The sequence below is a fragment of the Pteropus medius genome, unplaced genomic scaffold (genome assembly GCF_902729225.1).
Source record: "Pteropus medius unplaced genomic scaffold, Ma_sr-lr_union100, whole genome shotgun sequence".
In the NCBI taxonomy this organism is placed as follows: Eukaryota; Metazoa; Chordata; class Mammalia; order Chiroptera; family Pteropodidae; genus Pteropus; species Pteropus medius.
Window position 1 is genome coordinate 510,673 of NW_024356335.1, and position 20,001 is coordinate 530,673.

The following is a 20,001-nucleotide window of genomic DNA, read 5'->3' on the forward strand; positions in this document are numbered from 1 at the left end:
GACTTTCCCCAGCTCCTGGAGGCACAGGAGTCATATTCGAGGTGGAGCTTGTGGTGATGGGGGTCGGGGAGAGAGAGGGGCTGAGACTGGTTGATGGGGGTGGGAGAGGGAGGGGGCTGAGACTGGCGGGTGAGCAGAGTCTGCTAGGAAGGGCCCTGAACACCAGGCTGAGGGGCTGGCTTGGTCCTTACCCTGCAGGAGGTGGGACCACCTTTCCCCCAGCTTTCTCTGTGACTCCTGGGAAAGTGGGGGAGGAAACTTCTGCTACCAACAACTTAGCCACAGCCAGTGCACGGTTAGTTTTAAGTCCCGGATTGGGCCGAACTTTGTCCTTGCAGACTCTGTGTTTATGTGGGACCCCAACATATAAAAGCTGGGCCATGCTTTTGGGGGCAGCCCCATGTTCTCCTTCGCTCCTGCTCCTAAGGCACCTGGCATTTTAAAGGGCAGCCCTGGAAGCGGGGGACATGGCAGATGGTGGCTTGGTCCAGAGCTGCCCTCCCGACACAGACATCAACAGAGGTGCAGGTTCCGAGGCCCCGCCCCTTGCTAATGTGCGATCTGCGGGGTGAACGTCCAGGTGTCCCCTTGAACTGCCTGGAGCCTGGGCGACCTGCAGCCCTGCTCCAATGGATACAGCAGGCCTGTGACCAGCCCACACTCAGGCCTTGCTTGGGTGTGGGCCGGGGGTCAAATCTCTCCCTGACTGCTTGGAGCTGAAGATGGCTGAGGCCTCCCCCCTCGCAAAGCTTCCTCAAGGACACAGTCATAACAGCCTTCTCCCCAAGAAGATTTTATTGAACGCACACACAAAATTCATCCTTGGGTTTGCAGATTCATTCCCGCAAGTGAAGAGAGAACAGCGCTCATGTGAGTGAGCAAGGAGCGCCGCCCCCGGCCCAGCCAGGGGGGCCATGGGGTGAGCCCCATGTCCCTGCAGCCACCCAGGACCCCCTGACACATAACCTGCCCACCAGCTGGGCTGCCCCATCCCCCACGGGGTTCAGGGGTGTGCCGGAATGGAGAGGACTAGAATCTGTATGGAAATGCCCGAGTGCCCCGGAGGTACCCACATGGCCCAGTAATGACACACCTTCCTAGCCCCTCTCCCCAGGAAGTGAGCTAGAGAACACTCCTGAGCTTGAGAGACTTGCCTGAGGGGCCATAACAGACTCAGGAAGGGGCCATAACAGACTCAGGAAGAGGTCAGCAGCTCTTTATACCTCATGTCAGAGCGAACCTCGAACCCCGGGGCCCACCCCTCCAGGCCTCACTGACCCATGGGAGGGGGTGGCCTCCCAGCTCCTCAGATACTGCCAAGGCTCCCTGGGGTTCTGGGACCTCCAGGGACCCCCCTTGCCCCACCAGACACCGCTGAGACTGTGTCTGACCATTCACAAATAGGAAATGAGAAATCAGGTCAAAATGCTCACAATTTCCTGCATGTCTCAGATGGTTGTTTTCTTAAATGGTTGGGCCATATTTCAACTCGGTTTATTGAAACTAGTCAATTTTAAGATTCATCAAATCAATAAAGAGGAAAAGAAAGATAAACAATAACATTTCAATTTAGCTTTGGTGACATTTGCCTCAGGAATTTCTTTGCTGGGGAGATCATGAGAGGCAGGCTCCTTGCAAGCCTTTGCCTCCAGGCTGCAAGAAGCCAAGCCTGTCCACTCACCGGGGCCTGGAGAAGGGGCTCAGTGCCCTGCTTCTTCCTGACCCCGGTAGCCCAAGTGGCTGGGACTGCGTCAGCCTGTGGCATGAAGCCTGGCCTTTCCCGTTGGAACCTGGGTGCCTGCTGCTCGGCTCTGCCCCAGCAATCCCACACGACGTGAGACTGAGGTCCCATCTGAAAAAACACGAAAGACCAGGATCAAGGGAGAGGGCTGGACAGCAAGACTCCAGCTTCCGACACCCTCAGATTTACCTGTTGCTATTTTTCCTTCCACAAATCAGAGTTGCTGGTGCTCCAGCCGCCATGCAGGGCTGGCCGGGGCTGGGTTTGGCTCTCACGAGGGAGGGATCTCAAGGACCCCTGAGTCCCCAAATCCCCACCAAACCAGAAACAGCTGAAGTTTGGGGTTGGGGTGAAGACTCACAAGAACAAGAGTGCGTATTGCTAGAAAGGGTTGGACATGCCCCGCCAGGTTGATCCTCCGGCCTGGGAGGAGGTTCCTAACTTCAAACTCTAAATGATGTGTGTCTCGTGCTCACACTGAGGGTACCACTGACACCTGTGCCCATCGAGGTGGGGTGTCCAGGGCCGGGCCACACGCAGGAGAACAGGGCTCGGGAGGAGAGGCCTTGAGGAGGCTTCCAGAGGGAAGGCAGGTAGGACTGGTTGGGGGTGGTCACTGGCCCAGCTGACCTACCTCTTTAGTGCAAAACCCCACAGAACAGCTCGGGGGGGATGGTGGTGGGTGGGATGGGCGCCCAGGAGCTGAGTTGATTCCCAAACCAGAACCGGTGCCCTTCTCCAGTGGCCGGACCTCAGAGATGGGCAGTGTGGAGGGAAGGAGGGACGGCAAGAGAGGGTCCCGCCCCTTCCCACCAGCAGAGCCTGGGCAGAAACAGAGCAGGGCCGGCCGCCTGGGAGCCGTGGCGTGTGCAGCACGTGCCGGGGTGCCAGGCCTCGGCCGCCCCGGCCCTCAGAGCCTGGCTCACTCGAAGGTCTCCCACTGCTTCCTGAGCTGCTCCACAGAGCCCGGGGCTGGGGCCGGGCTCACATCTTGCTTGGTTTTCTGTAGCAAATCCTCAAAGGGGTCTCTGGCCTCTTGAGTAGCAGAGGGCTGCAGTGCTGGCTCTAGGCCTTGGGGGGCTTTGGGAGGAAGGAGCTGGGGGTCTCCAGGCCTCAGGGACAGCCCCTGTTTGGCCTCAGCAGCCCTGGCACTTGAGCGAACCAGAGGCAACGTTCGGATCCTCGAAGGGGCGACTGTCGTGGGGCCCAGCGGCTGCAGGGGGCTGGTGTGGGCCCCCATGGGCATCTGGCCAAAGAGGTTGGGCATAGAGAGGGCGGACAGACTGGGCTGAGCTCTATGTGGGGCACAGAAGCCAGAACCGGACAGCAGGAAGCTGGGGGCAAGAGCTGGCCCTAGGGAGGCAGGAGGGGCCCCAAAAGGCCCGGCTGCTGCAGAGACAAGGGACATGGCGGGCAGTGTCGCTGGCATAGATGGGACAAAGGGGTTGAGTGACGGCTGTGAAAATGGGCTGGGTGTCCCTGCAGGGGTGAAGTTGAACTGGGGGGTGAATGGGGTGGCCACATTTGGGGCTCTAGGGCCCGGTGGGAGGGTACTGCCTGACCAGGCTGTGTTAAGTGGGTCCAGGAGGGCCAGCAGGGTGTCATTGTCAGTGGCTGCAGTCCCCGGAGTCAGGCCAAGAGGCTGGAGCAGTTTGGTGGGGCCTTGGGGGGCAGCGCTGGGGAACCTTTCCTGCTCGGCCTGCAGCCACTCTGATGAGAAGTCGCCAAGGGCAGCACCAGCAGCTGGAAGCTTGGCCGGGCGGGCGGTGGGAGGTGGGGGCACAATGCCCAACTCCGGGGTCTTCCTGCCCTGGGGCCGGGGAATGGTGATGCTGCCCAGAGCGGGGGTGGGCGCCACCTCCTTGTCGCCAGAGTTTAGGATGCTGTCCCGGTTCTGAGGCCTGCGGGGCAAGGCCAGGGAGTTCCCGAGCAGGACTGAGGGCTTCTCGGGAGAGGTGGCCAGGGGCTTGCTGCAGATGGCCATGTCATCTTGGCCCAGGCTCCAGAGCTTGTTGTACGGGTGGGCGAGCTTCAAGGCCACCGGCATCCCTCGGCTCCGCTCACTCCTGCTCAGGTCCAGCCTCTGTTGAAAGGAACAAGAGAGACAATGACCACAGACTGACCTGGGACAGACTGGGAGGCAACACATCCTCATCCCCACTCCCCTCCTGTGTCCCAGGCAGGTACCGGGGTTTTGGTCCCGGGCAGGGGGCTGATGAGTGCCCAGGGACTCAGAGCAGTTGGGGGCTCAGCCCAGGTCACCCGCAGAGTCCGGGTCTGTCTGGACTCCAAGCCCAGGCAGTTCTCACTGTGACAGAAAAGGATGCCAGAGAAAGCCCCTGTCCATCTATGCCAGTGTTGCCCAGTAATTTTAGGAAAACGACTCTGTTTACTAACCATCTGTTGGCCGGGCCCTTTTTACTTTCCACAGTATGTGGGCATTTTCCATCACCTGTGAGCCCGAGAGGCAAGTGAGGCTCAGAGCCTGGGTGGAGGCTCAGAGCCTGGGTGGAGGCACACTGACGGCGGGGGAGACAGGACTGGGCTCAAGTCCCCGCTCTGCCACGCCCAAGGCCCACGATCTGGGCCTCACCCCCTTCTCTTGGCCTGGGGGGTGCACATGAGTCCCTGGGCAGTGGGAGCTTTGCGAGTTCCACAGTGTGACCCAGTACCTGCAGAGTCAGAGCCCCACTTGCAAGTGAAGAAACAGGAAGAGAGAGGGGACACGGGAGACCGGAAGTCACAGTACAAGGTCAGTGGTTACACACAAATCATCTAGAGCCGCGGAATGTTGATCCGGTCTCTCCAAGGGGCGTTCCTTGGTGGGGATGGGGGCAATCCCGGTTCCACCAGGGGTCAAAGCCCTGCCCGGGGGTTGGGCTGGGTCGTGGGGGGAGCGGCCTGGAGCACCAGTCCACCTGTCTCTGATGCCAAAACGGAAGTGGGGGCAGATTCCCATCAGGCGTAGCATCTTCTCCAGGGATCGCTGAGCGGGGGTCTGGCCGCTGGCCTGCCTGGCAGGGTTTGCAGTCGGACTGACCCGGTCAGCGTTGGTGGAAGGCCTTGGAAAAGTCCCTCGGCCTCTTTCACTGTCACATGGGGGGACCTGCCTCGTGTGGAAAGCCCCAGCCCCAGCAGGTGTCCACCCCGCCCCCACTCCACACCATACCTGATAGTCAAAGGTCCCTGGCTGTTCCCTCAGGTCTTTGGGTGTCCGAAGGTCCTCCAAGCTCTTGGCCTGGCCCAGTGGCTGCAGCGAGACCTCCACGTCCAGGTTGCCGAAGACGTCTTCCAGGAGGTCGATGCTGGAAGCCCTGTCGGGCGGGGCTGGAGCGGGGCCTGCAGGCTCCCGGGCTCGCTGCTCTGGGCTCTCTGCCTCATCACCTTCTGCGCTGTCTGACTCCTTGAGTGTCCGATATGGCTGCGGCCTGGGAGGAGGCAGAGCAGGCTGGATTCTCCCACCCAGAGCCTCCGAGGGAAGAGCGGGCAGCCCCACCCCCGAGATCCTGGGGGACAGGAGAGTGCCCTGGGGTCCCCAAGTGCAGGAGTCTGGCAGTGGCATTCTGACAGACTTGGGGCTGAATTTGGGTTCTGCTGCTCACTGGTGGGACCCTGGGCAAGTCACTTTGCCTCTAACTCCCACTGGGGGGCCCAATGAGTTCCCCCCAAACCATCTGGCCCATCAGATAACTGGCTAGTGGGCTCACGAGCCATTCAGACAAGGCACAAGGAATGGGACGTGACTAGAAAGGCCAACGGGAGCATTCATTTCTAAGCCCGCCGCCTGCACTCCCAGCCCCTGTGGCAGTCAGGTCCTGGGAATGGCTCATGGGAAACTCCCTAGGGCAGTTGCCCAGCACACCCCGGAATCCTAGGGGGAACCGTCTGGGCCTCAGCCTATGCTGACCTTGGTTCCAGCTGTGGTCACACCATCTCCTGTCGTGGGACCTTGGACAAGTCACTTAACCTTTCCAAGCCTCAGCTGCTCCTCCCCTTCCAGAGTACACATCCCTTGCCAGTGGAGGTGGGCACTGTGCACTGCGGGCATGCAGAGGCTAAAAGCAGTCTGTGCATCCACGCACCAAAACCTCACAGCCCACCCGGGCACGGGTGACAAAGCGTTCCTTCCTCACAAGCCTGAGCCCCAGGGCACCACTGTGCACGTGGAGAATGGTGCTGAATAAAGCCTGACCCCTAGTGGAGTCTGGGCCTGAGCAGCGTCCCCCCTCCTCTAACCACGAGGCTGGGGCTGGCTGGGGCCCCCGGGGTCAGGCAGAGATGGCCCACGGCTCTGGTGGAGCGGGGGAAGGCTGCCACCTGCTGGTCCCAAAGGCTCACTTGCAGGAACCTGGAAGGAGATGGACAGCGGAGGGTAGAGCGCTCAGTACAAGGACTGGACTCGTGGCAAGGACTCCGCCAACCTGATATTTCGCTGAAGGCAACGCAAGAAACAGTGAAGTAGACTCACACCCCTCCTTTAGAGATGAGGGGACTGAAGCTCAGAGAGGCTGTGTAACTCACCCTACGTCACACAGCACCTGGCAAGAAGTGGAGATGGAAGCCGAGCAGGAGAGACTTCAGAAGTCCCTCGCTCGCTGACTAAGCCATCTGTACGAGGAATTAAAGCCCCTTTAACCACGTTTCAAGGAGACTGAGAAAAGCCAGTGGGCTTCTTACACCTAATGAAATAGTATTCATTAAAAAGAACCCATTTCGTTTTGAGTTAAGATGGGCCCTTCCTTTATAAACACACACACACAAAAGCCTATACTTTTCATAGGTCGTGGTTCAAGGAGCGAGCACTATCCATTACTTCAATACTTAAGGAACCGACAGATTAAAACAGACTGTGACCTGCTGGACTCTGGCGAAGGAGTCCTTGGACGTCAGCCTGACGGCCTTGACCTGCAACATGACTTTAAGTTGAATATTTCTTATTTCAACGAATCTATCTTTATTTTAACCAAGAGTTGAAATAATAATAATGGATCCATTAAGATATTATTGCTTAAGACGAGGCTAATTTTTAAAAGTTTTAAAAGAAAAATTTTAAAGAAGAAGATTTAACATACAGGAAAGGTGGACTATTAAGCTTGGGCAACACCGACTCCGGCCATCACTAAGTGAGGGGATCGACTCGCCCCTGGCCATGGGTGAGCAGCTGGTAGCAGAAAGAGCCAGAACCCTCCTACCCCGTGGGGACAGTGGCAGGAGCAGAGCTGTGGGTTTATCAGGTACCCCGAGGAAGCTGCCGGCCCAGACCAGGAGGAGGAGCTGGGAACAGGAGATGGAGGGGGAGAGGCCCCTCTCCTGTAAACGCTGCGAGTTCACTCCCGGGGTGTGTGTGTGTGGGGCATGTTGTGGGCCCCTTGAGTGTTCAGCAAAGGGCAGATCTCTTCCTTTAAAAGCTCCCATTAAAAACATTACAACCTTGTAACAAATAGACAGACAAACCTTGTCCCTTTGCTCAATCCCAGCTCTGAAAAACTTGTGAGTAGAGTGGCAAGAAATGGCAAAAAAGGGGAACTAGAAAGGTTTAATTTTGGGGTGGGGGGTGATGGCTGGACTGTGGTGAACTTTTTAAATTCCACCTTATAACTTATATGAGGCTGAGGTTATAAATGATAATGATAAAAATTACTTTAAAGTCAGGCAGATCGGTGAAACATTCGGATCTGCCAGCATTAACATACACATTCCACAGCAACAACTTTTTCTTTTTTTAAAACTTAACACCTGACCCTCCGACTCCATGGCTTTCTAAGAGGCGCCGGGACAAAGGACCTGGGTGGGCCTCGCCGGCCGGGCTAATCGTAGCCGTCGATTACATTAACAATCAAGTTCATTTTCCCCGAAACGTGCTTCTATCTCACACCTTTACGGCCGTGTCACTCTGTCCCCTCCCTCCACTTTCAGAGCCTCCGTGGGGCTGGCAGAACGAACGTCCTGAGAAGAGGCACCCAGAGGTGGCATTCGCCCTGCAAGTTGGCACCGGAAGGCAGCAGCTCCAGACGCCCCGCCCGCCCCTTCCCCCAAGTGGCCCCGGAGAGTCACCAAGCCCGGCTTAGGGAAATGGAAGAAGGAAGGAGTGACCATTCAAAGGGAGCGGAGAAGAAAAGGCTTTCGGTGAAGCCAGAGCTCGGGCCCTCTTCCGGCTGGCATTCATCGTCAGAGGAGTCTTCGGAGAGGAAGACCGCATAGTGTCGCAAGGGCTTTACCAGGCTGGGGCAGAGGAAGACAAGAGAGAAGAGAACAGTTAGGAGGCGCCCTCGGAACGAACGCCGCGTGGCGGGGGCAGGAGGAGGCCTCTGGGCTCGGGGCCTGGCCCGGGCTTCCCTCCGCCAGCCGGGGGTGGAAGTGCCCTGCAGAAGGCCGGCGGGCCCCAGGGGCAGGAAGCTGGTCCCAAACAAACAAACAAAAAAACCGTGGGTTTTGCCACATGCGTCAAGAGCCTTAAACACACGATCTAGTCATCTATGACCTGGGAATCCCACTTGATAACCCTACAGGTAGCAAAGAATTACGCACATAGATGTTCATCGTGGCTATGTTTATAACATTACAACAGGAAACCACCTAAATTTCCAGCAATAGGAAGCCGGTGGAGTCAATTATAGTACAGTATCCTCCCATTAACTATAATGTTTATAAAGGAAAACGGAAAAATCAGGGTGCAGAATTGCAAGTGTATCGCATTCTCTCTCATCTACTCAACGGACAAGCGCATAGAAAAAAGACTGGAAAAGTATATGCTTAAATAAATGCCGAGGCTCGCTCGCGTGGGTATGGGTGATTCCCCGCCTCGCCTCTTTTTATTTTTCTGATTTTTCTATGTTTTCTACAACGCGCATATCCATTTCAGTAATCAGGAAAAAGTAAAAAATAAGGGAAGAAAGAGCCCCATGGAAGAGCACTCGTGCAAGGCCCCTTTCTGATGAGAGGCCGCTCTCCGGCGTCTCCCTCAGATGCCTCTTCAGAGAGTCTTTTTCATCCGTGATGTGGAAATTAAATATTCATTGTTATAAAAAATACATCTCCCTTGTCAGCCACCTGTGAGCTCTACCTCTGTAAACACAAACACACACACAGCCCAGAGAAACTCCACGCGCTCCCATGAATTATCCACTGACCAGGGCCCCCGGGAGGCCTGTGCTTGCAGAGCGGAGCTGGACCAGGCAGACCTCGGTTCAAATCCCAGCCCTGTGGCCGCTGATCAGACACACGGCGGGGGGTGGGTGGTCCAAGCCTCTGCCTTGTATGGCAATCTGGGCACATGCCAAGGGTCCCTAGGGACGATGGTGAAGTTTGGGGACAGGGTGAGTAGGAGATACTGGGGTACCTGGTGAGGGCTGTCTCCTCTCCCCCCACCCCCAGCCAGAGCAGTCTCCTTTCTCTGCTTTATAGGATGCGATTCCTTTCAGCTTTTATTTCAAGAAAAAGCAACATGTCCAAAAAACGCATGCGGGAACCATGCTTGGAGGGACAGCCGCTGTCCCTGGGAGACAGGGAGAGTGGATTGTGACCGGCCTCTGCTACGACCTGCCCTCACTGGTGCTAAGCCAGTGGTCACCCAGGAACACGCTGTTCTTTCAAAAGCAGAGCCAGAGCTGGCTCCCGGGGCCGCGGGGCTCCCAGCCCTTTTACACCGGACCTCTGCGTGTCTGCGTGTCTTCGCGTCCTCGCATCCTCCCTGGAACTTAGCCAGGCAGAGCTCTGTCCTCATACTTGCCCAGGGTTGCACACAGGAAGGTGGGGGGTCCCAGAGACAGCGTCGGCCCAGGTGGAGCATTTTCCTCTGGAGTCGGGAGGGCAGGAAGACTTCGCTGGCAGAAATGTGCCCTGGCCACCCTCGGGACCAGGCTGCCCGGCTCCTTCACGTCCACCAGGACATAAAACAAGGCAGAAGGGCCACTCTCCACCCAGCCGCTGGACGGACCCCTGTTCTGAGTCAAACCTGACCTTGTCACTCCTACTTAACACCTGCAGACCTCCTGCTCTCAGTTGAGAATCCGCAGCAATTGGTTGTGTGGCGAGTAAATCCTCTGAGTAGAGCGTTAGGAATCACGTTCAGATTGCATCACGACTTACTAGGTGGGCGGGGGTGAGGGCTGCAGAGCGGCAGGGCCACATCCGAGCTGCAAGCCGGGCAGACACCGAGCTGCGCACCTGGCCCTGTCCACCTGTGCGGCCTCCTCCCGCTTCCTCCAACACGCCACCTGCCTGCTGTCTTTGCCTCGTGCACTGACTGCTCTTCGGTCTTGGAAGATTCAGCCCACACGGCACTCCTAGAAAGTCTTCCTGGAGCTCCCAGCTGGGGCCTTCTCTCGATGGTTAGCTTCCTGGGCTGTGTGTTTTAGCGCTTCATTGATACCATTTAATCTCCTGCAATTCTCTGAGTTGGGCTCCTTAAGGGCAGTGGCCTGGCTCATGCTTCTCTTCACGCCCACCCGGGCACAGAGTTGCATCAGCGCGATGGACGTTTGCTGATCGAATGAATGAAAGGAGGCGCGCTGTGGAGACAGGGCGCCCCCCATTTCACCCATCTTCCTGGAGCCCCGACGCAGCACGGGTGCCTCTCAACAGCTTGTGGCCGCAGGATTAAAGTTCCTCATCTGTCCTCTGAGATGCCGAGATCTGTAGAACGGCACCACGTTTGGGGGTGAGGGTATTCAGGGGAAGATGGGAGTCTCCGAAAAATGTTTAAAATCCTATCCGCACAGAGGCACCGTGCCAGGGGCTTTACGTTATTATCCCTCCCAACGGCCTAGCAGGAAGGAATCTCTGCACTGACTTCATAAAGGATGAGGCTGTCATTAGTCCATCTGTCCACCTGTCCATCTACACCTCCGACCGAGAAGCACTTCCTGAGTGCTTGTCGTGAGCAGACCCAGTACTGGCTGCACACTGGGAGTCACTGGCGAAGGAAAGAAAGGGGACCCAGTGACCCGGCCAGGAAGTGATGAGCAGAGATCCCAGCCTGGGATCCTCACTCGTGTGTCAGCCAGGCTGGTGACGGATGTACACGAGGGGACGCACATCTCTGCTTGGGTCAAACCGAATGAGGCTCTTGGGTAGCCCTCAAATCCATCTTGCATGCTTTTCCAACATCCACCCAAGCATGGCCCCCTCCCCTGGCTTCGACAAGAAAGCAGAGATCACACACAGCTTGGCCCATGAGCTGAATGCCACGAAACCTGCCAGCCACGTCTGTATTCACATAAGAGCGAAGAGCCTGTGTGCCGGGATGGACCTTGGCTTCGTCAGTTCACGTCCCTGTCAAAAGCCAGTCCCTCCTCCCCGCCCCTGACTGGTGTGACCACGGAGCAGGGCTGGGGGGCGGGGGGAAGGGAGGGGGAAGAGAGGGGGCCTCGGTGTCAGGCCCTCCCTCCAGCAGGCTCTCCTGGCCAGGCCTGGCTGCTTGGCACTGGCTTCAGTAAGAGGCCCTGGGTGTGTGTGGAACACCCTGTCTGTCTCTTGAGAATGACAGAGCACCCATATGAGAACTCGGCCACGTGGTTTGGTCAGACCAGAGTGTTTTCAGGTCCAGGCTTCGGGCCACGTGGATAATGACACTAGCAGTACTTACAAGTGTTAGGCTAAATGCTGTCTGTACAGCTTCTCATTAAGTCCTTATCACATCCTCGTTTTTCAGATGAAGAAGCCAAGGCTCAGGGATGGGGAGTCACTTGCCCAGTGTCACACAGCAACGAAAGGTAGAGGCAGAAATCCTCATTTTCCTGACTCCGAGCCACTTTGTGATCCCGCCTCCTCGGTTTTGTGGATCTAAAACAACGAAACGAGGGGTCGTGTGTTTCCCCCTTCCACTTTTAAGAAAAGGTGAGATCTCCGAAATAAACTTAAATTCGGCGGCTCACGTTCTCCCGTGAAACACAGAGTCAGATATTTGTCAAGAGATCAAGGATGAACCGTCGAAAATGTCCAGGTTTTAAATTTTTTATTAGCTTAAGGCAGAATATGAAAAAAAAAAAGAAAAAGAAAAAAGTGCACCTCTTCCCTCATTAACCCAATTCAGCTACCACCCTGCGGTCTGCCACCCACCACTTGCCTGGATTTTTATCGCACACAAAGAGCCGTCTGCGAGGAGGCAGGTCATGGCGAACGTGGCGACCCGGCGAGGGCTGCCGGCGTCCCGGAGGGAACGAAAGGCCCGCTGTCCATCAGACCCCGTCACGTGCCACGGCGGCCTCCACCCCGTCTCGGCACGGAGTTCCCAGGCAGATGACTTCCCGAGCCCTTTCTAATGTCTGGCGGAACGTGTCGCCGGCTGGCGTGTGCGTGTGGCAGCGGTGACAGGCGCGGCTGTTCCTTTTTAAATGCCATGTCAGAGACGTGGCGTCAGGAACCGGGGACGTGCTCCGTGGCTCTCTGCCGCGCTGGGATCGCAGGGGCTTATTTTTTAATGAGGAAGATCTGCATCTCGAGAGTTTTTTTTTCCTTTTTTTTTTTTTTTCATGTGTCACATCGCGTGGACAAATCAGCAGCACATCACGCTGGCCCAAAATGAAATGCTGACAAATGTAGATATTTCAAATTTAATTGACATTTAAATGTACTTGAGATAAAGAAGGGGAAAAAAATCAGCAAGGACTTGGTCTCCGGAGGTAATGAGTGAAGCTGGTGATCATTTCTAAAAGGATCATTTCACTCCAGTGCAAAAGATCTTTACTTTGTAAATGCGTCGGCCGCTCTGGCGTCCTGATTACGTGGCTCCTGTGGGGCCGATGAGCAGGGAAGGGCCCAGCACGAGGCCAGGTCCCGCCTCCGCGGTGGGTGCCAGTCTGTCCAGCCAGCCTTCTAGCATCCCCTACTTCCCAGATGACCTTGGGCAAGTCATTTTACCTCCCTGAATCTCCATTTCCTGTCTGTAAAATGGGAATTCTGCAGGCTTCCCCATGGTCTTATACGAGTTGAATGAAAATACTCCTAAAGGGCTTTGCACGGCACCTAATGCACAGTGAACATTCGATTACCATCCACACGCTGCATTCACCTGCCAACAGACATCAGGCGCTTTCATCCCGTGCGGCGTGGCCCCTGCGTGTTCAAGGACGAAGAGGGCAGTCCTTGCCTTCATAGACCTTCCCGGTTCATGCTGCTGGTCCCAGCTGGGCATGTCAGTACAGCAGACTCATCTGAGAGCCCGGCCTCCATGCTTTCCCTCCATCGCGAGGATGTGGGGCCAACACTTTAGACCACACCTTGGCATGCGCACAGGTTAGAACAACAGCAGGCGGCTCTGAAGCAGGCCAGAGGGGTCTCGGGGAAAAAGCTTGGTGCAGGACACACAGAAGCAGCTCCAGCTGGAGCTGATCCTTACGTGACCTGGGCTAAGGGCCAGGGCTGTTCTCAGGGAGGAAGAACTGGAGACGGACGTGCTGGACGTAGGATCTTTGCACTCAGATGCATGTGGACATCCACTTAAAAACAGTAACGAGAGAACCACTGCTTCAACGAGTCATGATCACCAACGGGAGGGTGTCTTCCTGTCGGGAGAACTGGTCTAAGTGTGAGACCAGGTCCTTCCCACCCCACTGGAGAAGTACTCTGCCAGGGCGCAGTGTGTGTGGGGGAAAAGCACCGGGCTCCCTTGGGAGGTGATATGGGGCTGGAATTTCAGTCCTGAGCATGGCAGAGGCTGTGCAATGGCCTGGAGGGGTCTCTGTGGAGGAGGGGGCACAGGGGCTTGGGGCTGGGGTGGGGCTGGCAGGGACCAGGCGGTGGAGGGTCTTGAGCCCACATGAGGGTGGACGGCCACGTGCAAGGTTCGGGGTGATGTGAGGGCTGGGCAGGCAGCAGGGAGGCCTTCCTGGCTTGGCCCCGATCGCCTCTCTCTTGGGTTGGCTGTGCCCTTTGCCTTTCCAACCTTCACTCATCCATCTTTAAACTATTTATCAACCTGTACATGCATTCATTCATTCCCGCGGTCGACAAAAACAGCTAGTGTCAGTTTCACACATCGCGCCCACATCCCAGATGCCCCGAGCGGTCAGCCCTTCCTAGGCCAGCGGGTACCCTCACAGGCCGTGGGGCTTCGCTCCACTTCCCCACGCTTCAGACCCTGCTGGCGAGAAGAAGGGGTGGGGACACCTTGGCAGCACTTTTCCTGCCTGGAAGAGAAATTGTGAAGAGCAACTGTCCCTCACCTGCAGACGGCCTCTGCTCGCCAGGAGCCCGTCTTCGCTGGGGACCGTGGCGGCGGTGGTGGGGTGTGGTGGGGTGTCTGGGGAGAAAGCAGTGGGCGTGGAAGTGAGACCCAGCAGACTCAGGTCACTCCACTCGGTGTTAGAGCCTTGGCCCCTCCTGGCTGAACGGGCTGACAGGGACTGGGAAGGCTTCCGGGGTGGGGGGAAGGCTAACTGATGACAGATGTGAACGTGCAGGGCCTGGGACAGGCACGTGAGAGACGGTGACAGGGCATCTATGACACGGAGGCGGCTCGCTTGTGACAGCACAGCCTTCAGAGGTGACTGAAATCTGAGCTCGGTAATGTCTCGAGGCTGGAGCACCTTTCCTGGGCACCCTAAAGGCTTGATATTTCAGCTGGATTGTGCCCTGACTGTGCCCCGTTGTGACAGCTCCTGGGAAAGGTCCCTCCCCGCCGAGTGGCAGGCAGACGCGGTTGGAGACTGGGGGCGCCTGAGTTTTCCTGGGTGGCTGCACATCCCTGGGGGCTCCTTGGCGGTTCCTGCTTTTCCATTCTGGGCTCAGGCTCTGCATCTGGCTTCTGGTTGGGCTCTGTCCTCAGGGCCCAGAACCCACTGTGAGAGAGGGGAGGGGGCCTGAGTTAGGTCAGGAGCCTCCCGCCTTGCTAATTGGGTCTGTGGCCTTCTGCTCGGGTGTTTGGACTCCCAGCCGCTCAGGGAGTGGGCCCTGGCAGCCTGCCAGGGGGTGGTACCCAGACAGCTGTCCCTGCCCCCTGGGGCCCTGAGCCCAGCTGGCATCTTGGAGACTTGCTCCTAGGGCTGATCGCAGTTTCTGGCAACTAGAGGGACAGGGGAGGTGCTGGTAGCTTCATGGTCACATCCTAATCACACCTGGCACATAGTAGGTATTCTTTACACTTTGTAGTTGTTACTGATCCCTGTCCCCCACTCCCCCCGCCACCTCCAGGGTGCTGGGCTGTAAGCTTCAATCTGTCTTCAGTGATTCCTTTGATCATTCATTCAGTAAATGTCCCTGAGCAGAGGCCTGGGCTAGTTACGTACACACGGCTCTGCCCTAGAGCTCGCAGGCTGGCATGCATGCTGTGTGTGCACACCTGTGTGTGACGTGGAACTTACAACACGGTAGGTCAGTGCCACCTCAGGGGAATCGCAGGCGTGGGAAGGGGGAGGCGGCCGGGGAGTGTCAGGTTGGCAGCAGCTGCTGCAGGGGATGGCAGAGGGGAGACTGGCTAACAGGGTGCCAGTGTGGCTACGAGCAGGTTCCCAAGTCACGTCCCCTGGAATGTTGACAGGCACTGTGTTTTAAAGAAGATGGCAAAAGGGGTCTGGCCTGGGTCCACCAGATGCCGCAGCCCTGCCCGGGCACCAGGCCGCCGCCCCGCAGAGCTCGCTGGCCACGCTCTGGGGCGGCTCTGGGTCTGTCAGCGGGAAGAGGCTCTGCCTCTGTCATGAGCCACCACCAAGGCTGAGCCGAGCCCAGGTCTTGGGGAGACCGGAGTAGCACATCACGCCACTTTTTGCCAGAGCGTGTGAGCAACTGGCCTGAAGAGATACAATTGCGAAGTGTTCTGAGACCAGGTCTTTGGGCAGAACTCTCACCGAATGCTTCTGGCAGCTTCTTCTTATCTTATTTTAATTTCCTAGGACTTTGAATACTGGGGTCACGCAGTGCAATTCAGATGATCAGACTCCAATTCCTAAGCAGTGTGGGCTGGCCCTCTGGTATACAGACCGTCTGCCCAGTGGCACAACCCGCAGGATTTCCCCTCGGCCACAAGGATTTCTAATGCTAGCCCCGCGGCCCTCCAGGTCTGGCAGGCCCAGACTCCCAGGGAGTCCGCAATTTTGGGGGGTGTAAAGTGGTACAGTTTTTTTATAAAGTTATTTAGCAACATGGAGCAGAAATCTGCCTCGATTACTGGTTTAGGGTGTAGGCTCTGGAGTTAGAGAGACATATTTGCAGCTGAGCTCTGCCACTAACTGGCTGCGTGACCAAGGGCAGTGACCACCTCTCAGAGTCTCGGCCACTTCTTCTACAAAACAGAGCTAATGACACCTACTCTCCCCCCGCCCCCGACTTCTCGTGAGGATTAAGCGAAGCGTGGACGCAGAGTGTGCAGCACGTTAACCTTCTCGGTTAACGGCAGTGGTTCATCATCCCATTTCTTATAATGATATAAAATAAAAAAGACGCTTGGAGAACAAGGACATTTCCTCTGGCACTTTTCACGTGCGTGAAAACCTGGAACTAGCTACAGATCCAACATGAGGGTGAGGCGGGCCATGCACACATACAGGACGGGACCTTCCGTAGTCACCATCTGGGGTCACAATGTGAGGACACGGGGACAGTCCGTAGGGTGGGATTTTATAAGGAGGCTGCAGAAAGGCTAATTAGCAGGTGAAGTAGTGGGATTCATATTGAACTTGTCTCTTCCCTAATTTCCAGGCTGTCTATAAGGCTATGGGTTAATTTTTACAAACAAAATTGTTTGAAGAAAAGCAGATTTTGCAGGGATCAGGCCAGAGGGGTGAGCAGGGCAATGGCTTGTGGGCCCCTGGTGGCTGAATCTGGACCATTCTTACTTAGTACAATGAAACATCAAACGACTGGCCAGTCAAGATGCGTGTGACTGGGGAGTGCTGTCTCACCCACCAGAGGTGGAACAAACGTGAGCAGCTGCAAGAGCTCAGGCTCCACAGCCGGGCAGGACGGGGGGTGTCTCGGCCTCGCTGACCACCAGCCCCTCACCCAGTCAGACTCAGAAGACAGCCCGACCCTTCTGGGCTGTGAAGATGAAATGTGGTGGGGCTGCCATGTAACTAGCTCCTGCGGTGACCCCAGCGACACTGTGGAGACTCCGGCCCTTGACCCCCACCGCAGGGAACGAACGCCAGCCTGGCGACCGGCTGGTCACTCCCTGCCCTTGGCCTCCGTGCGTGGTCCTGAACACAGAACTGCCTTTCGGAGCGTGTTATCAGCTCCTTTCCAGCATCACGGGAGTTCCCCTAGCCCTGACGAGCCGAAAGGAAAATAAGCTGGGGCCTGGCAGCCACGCACGCTGTGGTTGAAACACCCAAGGGCCACCTCAACAGCCGGGGAGCTGTGAACCTCCCTGTGCCCACCAGGGCCACCATCGTCCTCGCCACTCAGAGTAGCGCAGTCATAATTAGCTTCTTAACAGAAAGCCTGGATGGCACAGAAGAAAGGGCCAGGCCTCTGTCACCAGCTGACCCCACCATCTTCTAGCACGGAGACCTCGGGCGAGTTACTGCAGGTGTCTGAGCCTCCGTTTCTTTATCTGTTAAATGCGAAAGCCACCACCTATCTGTCCCACTGTTAAGACATATTCGGTAAATGCTTCTCTTTCCTTCCCCAGGTGGACACACTCAGGTGCCAGTGGACACTGCTTCTTTGGCAGGAAAAGGACCGAACGGCTCTGGTTCCCAGCTCCAGGGAACAGGAGAGAAAGGGTGGCATGTGGGGGACAGGTCACCTTAGGACATGGAGCTGTCTCTCTAGGCAAAGCCATAGCGACAATGGACCCATTGGGCAGCAGAGTGTGACTGAGAGAACAAAATCAAATGTCACCTGGAGTCCTGGGCCTGCTCCTTTCGAACCGGGTGACCCTGAAACACTGGTCAAATGCACTTTCTGCGCCCGGGTTCCCATTCTGCGGGAGGAGACGTGAACGCCGGCCGCGCGGGGCCTAGAACACACGAGGTGCTCGACTCCACCGGCTGCTAACTGGCCTGACGCCTGGACCTGCTGCCCGGTCCCTCCTAACCCTCACTCTTGCCCTGGGGAGCGCTCAGGGCATTCCACCGGCCCTGACCTGAATAATAACGGAAGTAGCTCATATTTCTCGAGGAGCAATAGACACGGAATCTTAATCGGCTAATGTTAACTCAAAAACAAAGGGCATGCTTTTCCCGGAATCCTTCCCAAGTGTTCTTCCAATTGCCGCCAAATGGTTTTCAGGGGCCAGGACCCACTGGTTCAGGAAGAAGACTTGACACAGGAAGAAATTTCATTTGGGGCAAATGTAAGTCAACAGGAGAGTCAGCATGGAGAGGCTCTTTAAAGGCTCGCACTTAGTAGGTTTTCAAAGATATCTGCCGAATGAATGGGTGCACAAAGGGACAGATGGACATCATCTGGGAAGGAACAAATGGACTTCAGTGGGTAGACTGGCTGGGGAGCTTGTGGCAGATGCACCTGGGCCTTGATGAATTCCAGACGCTGAACCGCTTGTGCAGGAGGATGTGGAGACCGTCTTATTCCTAGCCAGCGCCATCTTGCTGTCCACCAACTTGACCATCTAATATGCTCCTTGGAAGTGAGAGTTGGGGCAAGAAGTCAGGAGGACCGAGTCCCTCCCTCCGTTTCAAAGATCCCGTATCTCTTTCTGCCGCCTAAGTCCTCTACGCTTCCGATGCGCTTTGACAGTCCCCGTGGAGAGAAAGAGCCGCGATTCAAGAAAATCCAGGCCAGATTAAAGGGCCAGGCACCCATCTGGGTGCCTGACACGGAACCATCCGCAACGAAGGCCCATTAGGACCTGGCTCCTGCCTGCCGGCTTGTCTTCCCGTGTCTCCCAGCACCGCGCTGACAGATTGGTGGAGCTGCTTCTTTCCTCTCCAGAACAATATTTTATGAGGAGTCTGTTTTATTAAAATATTTTCCGCTGGATGCTTCCTGTGTTTCAAGAACTTGGTCTTGCCAGCTGGAGCTGATGACAGTTGAGAAAAACACATCCAAGCGCTGTTGTGACATGGCATTTGGAAGAGCAGGAGCACGTGGGGGGGTGGGGCGGCATGGGAAGAGACGCAGGAAGCCACCACCAGGGTTGCACAGGAAATGCCCCTGCCGGACATCGTGGGAGAACAGCTCCCCGCCCCCCCCGCCCCCCATCATTACAAAATGTGAACAGAAGCTCTGGGAGTGATGTCCCAAAATGTACCTCTTTATCTCCTGGTGGAGCGGGAGCCACTGTGATGCACGGTCACAGAGAACCCGTCATTTGTTTTCTATGACTGCCAGTTTGCCAACCCATGAAACGAGCCCCCATGCTCCCCACCGGTTCACGTTAACCCCACACATTTCCCGAACTGAAATCTAAATAAAACGAGGCATATTGCAAAAAGAAACGAAAAAGGACTCCGACACAGTTCTGGTCACCACCAGGAGAACGGGGTTACCAGCCTCTGGCTCTCTGGCCCGCACTGGAGGCTGGAGGCGCAACGCTGGAAACAGACTAAACAGACGTGATCGAGAAGCCCACTCTCCCCTTGGGACCTGGCCACAAACAGGAAATGCTCGCCTGGAGAATGAGGTGGCGTTGGTCTGGGGAGGTTTTGGGAGGTGCAAGGATATTCTAGGTTCGCATGTCAATATCTACAGGCCCATGACCCTGTATTCTGTGCAGTGGCTAAGAGATTTAGCCCAGTTTTAAAGAGCTGGCTTTAAAGAAAAATGACTGATTTCATCCCCCCTAGGGAGAAATCTTCAGGGTCTGAGGAACGTGAAGACATTCAGCACTTTCTCCACAAGGGGGCAGTCATCATCCACGCCAGTCCTGGCCAGAGACCAACTCCCCAGGATTCCCACCGTCAGAGCAAAAGTTAAACCTACACCCACCATCAGGAGTCCTCTCTTCCAAACTGTGCATAGCCAAGTATCTCTCAAGACAGACAGACGGATGGACGGGTGGATAAACACACATGCACACGCACAAACACACATCCTCTCTCTCCCACAGCTTTCTGGGCAAGGTGTGAGGGCTGCCTGGATAGGCTGGTTCTATAACGACACAGCTGTCTCAGCAACACCGAATTGTAAACCAGAGAATCCTGGAAGAGCTGAAGTGTATCGCAACCTCGGTTAGGCCACAGTTCGACATTTCAGAGTCGTTTGGCTGGGGCCCGCCATCTCTTGCAACCCCGAGAACGCTCCCCGAGAACACTTTTGAAAGTAGAGCAGACATGAAGAGTACTCCCCGCTTCACCCAAGAGACTTCAGCGTCCCTGGGGCAATGTTTTTGGTTCCCTAAACAACCTTAGACCGAGATGGAT

General features: G+C 56.3%; 1 protein-coding gene across 24 annotated transcripts in view; it reads right to left on the minus strand.

Annotated features, from left to right (window-relative positions):
* Nucleotides 1-777: 777 nt before the first annotated feature.
* DENND1A (DENN domain containing 1A) overlaps nucleotides 778-20,001 on the minus strand; it is a 459,444-nt gene continuing 440,220 nt past the window's right edge. For 15 of the 24 annotated variants that reach the window (XM_039861385.1, XM_039861390.1, XM_039861381.1 and 12 more), the window contains 3 exons: nucleotides 7,835-7,963; nucleotides 4,911-5,169; nucleotides 778-3,824 (listed from right to left, as the gene is read on the minus strand). In XM_039861385.1, coding sequence (XP_039717319.1) covers nucleotides 2,664-3,824; nucleotides 4,911-5,169; nucleotides 7,835-7,963 — 1,549 coding nt within the window. In that variant the 3' untranslated portion in view covers nucleotides 778-2,663. Of the gene's footprint in view, nucleotides 3,825-4,910; nucleotides 5,170-7,828; nucleotides 7,964-7,986; nucleotides 10,376-12,186; nucleotides 13,983-20,001 lie in introns of those variants that run through there. The other 9 variants (XM_039861392.1, XM_039861393.1, XM_039861391.1 and 6 more) reach the window with 9 other exon arrangements.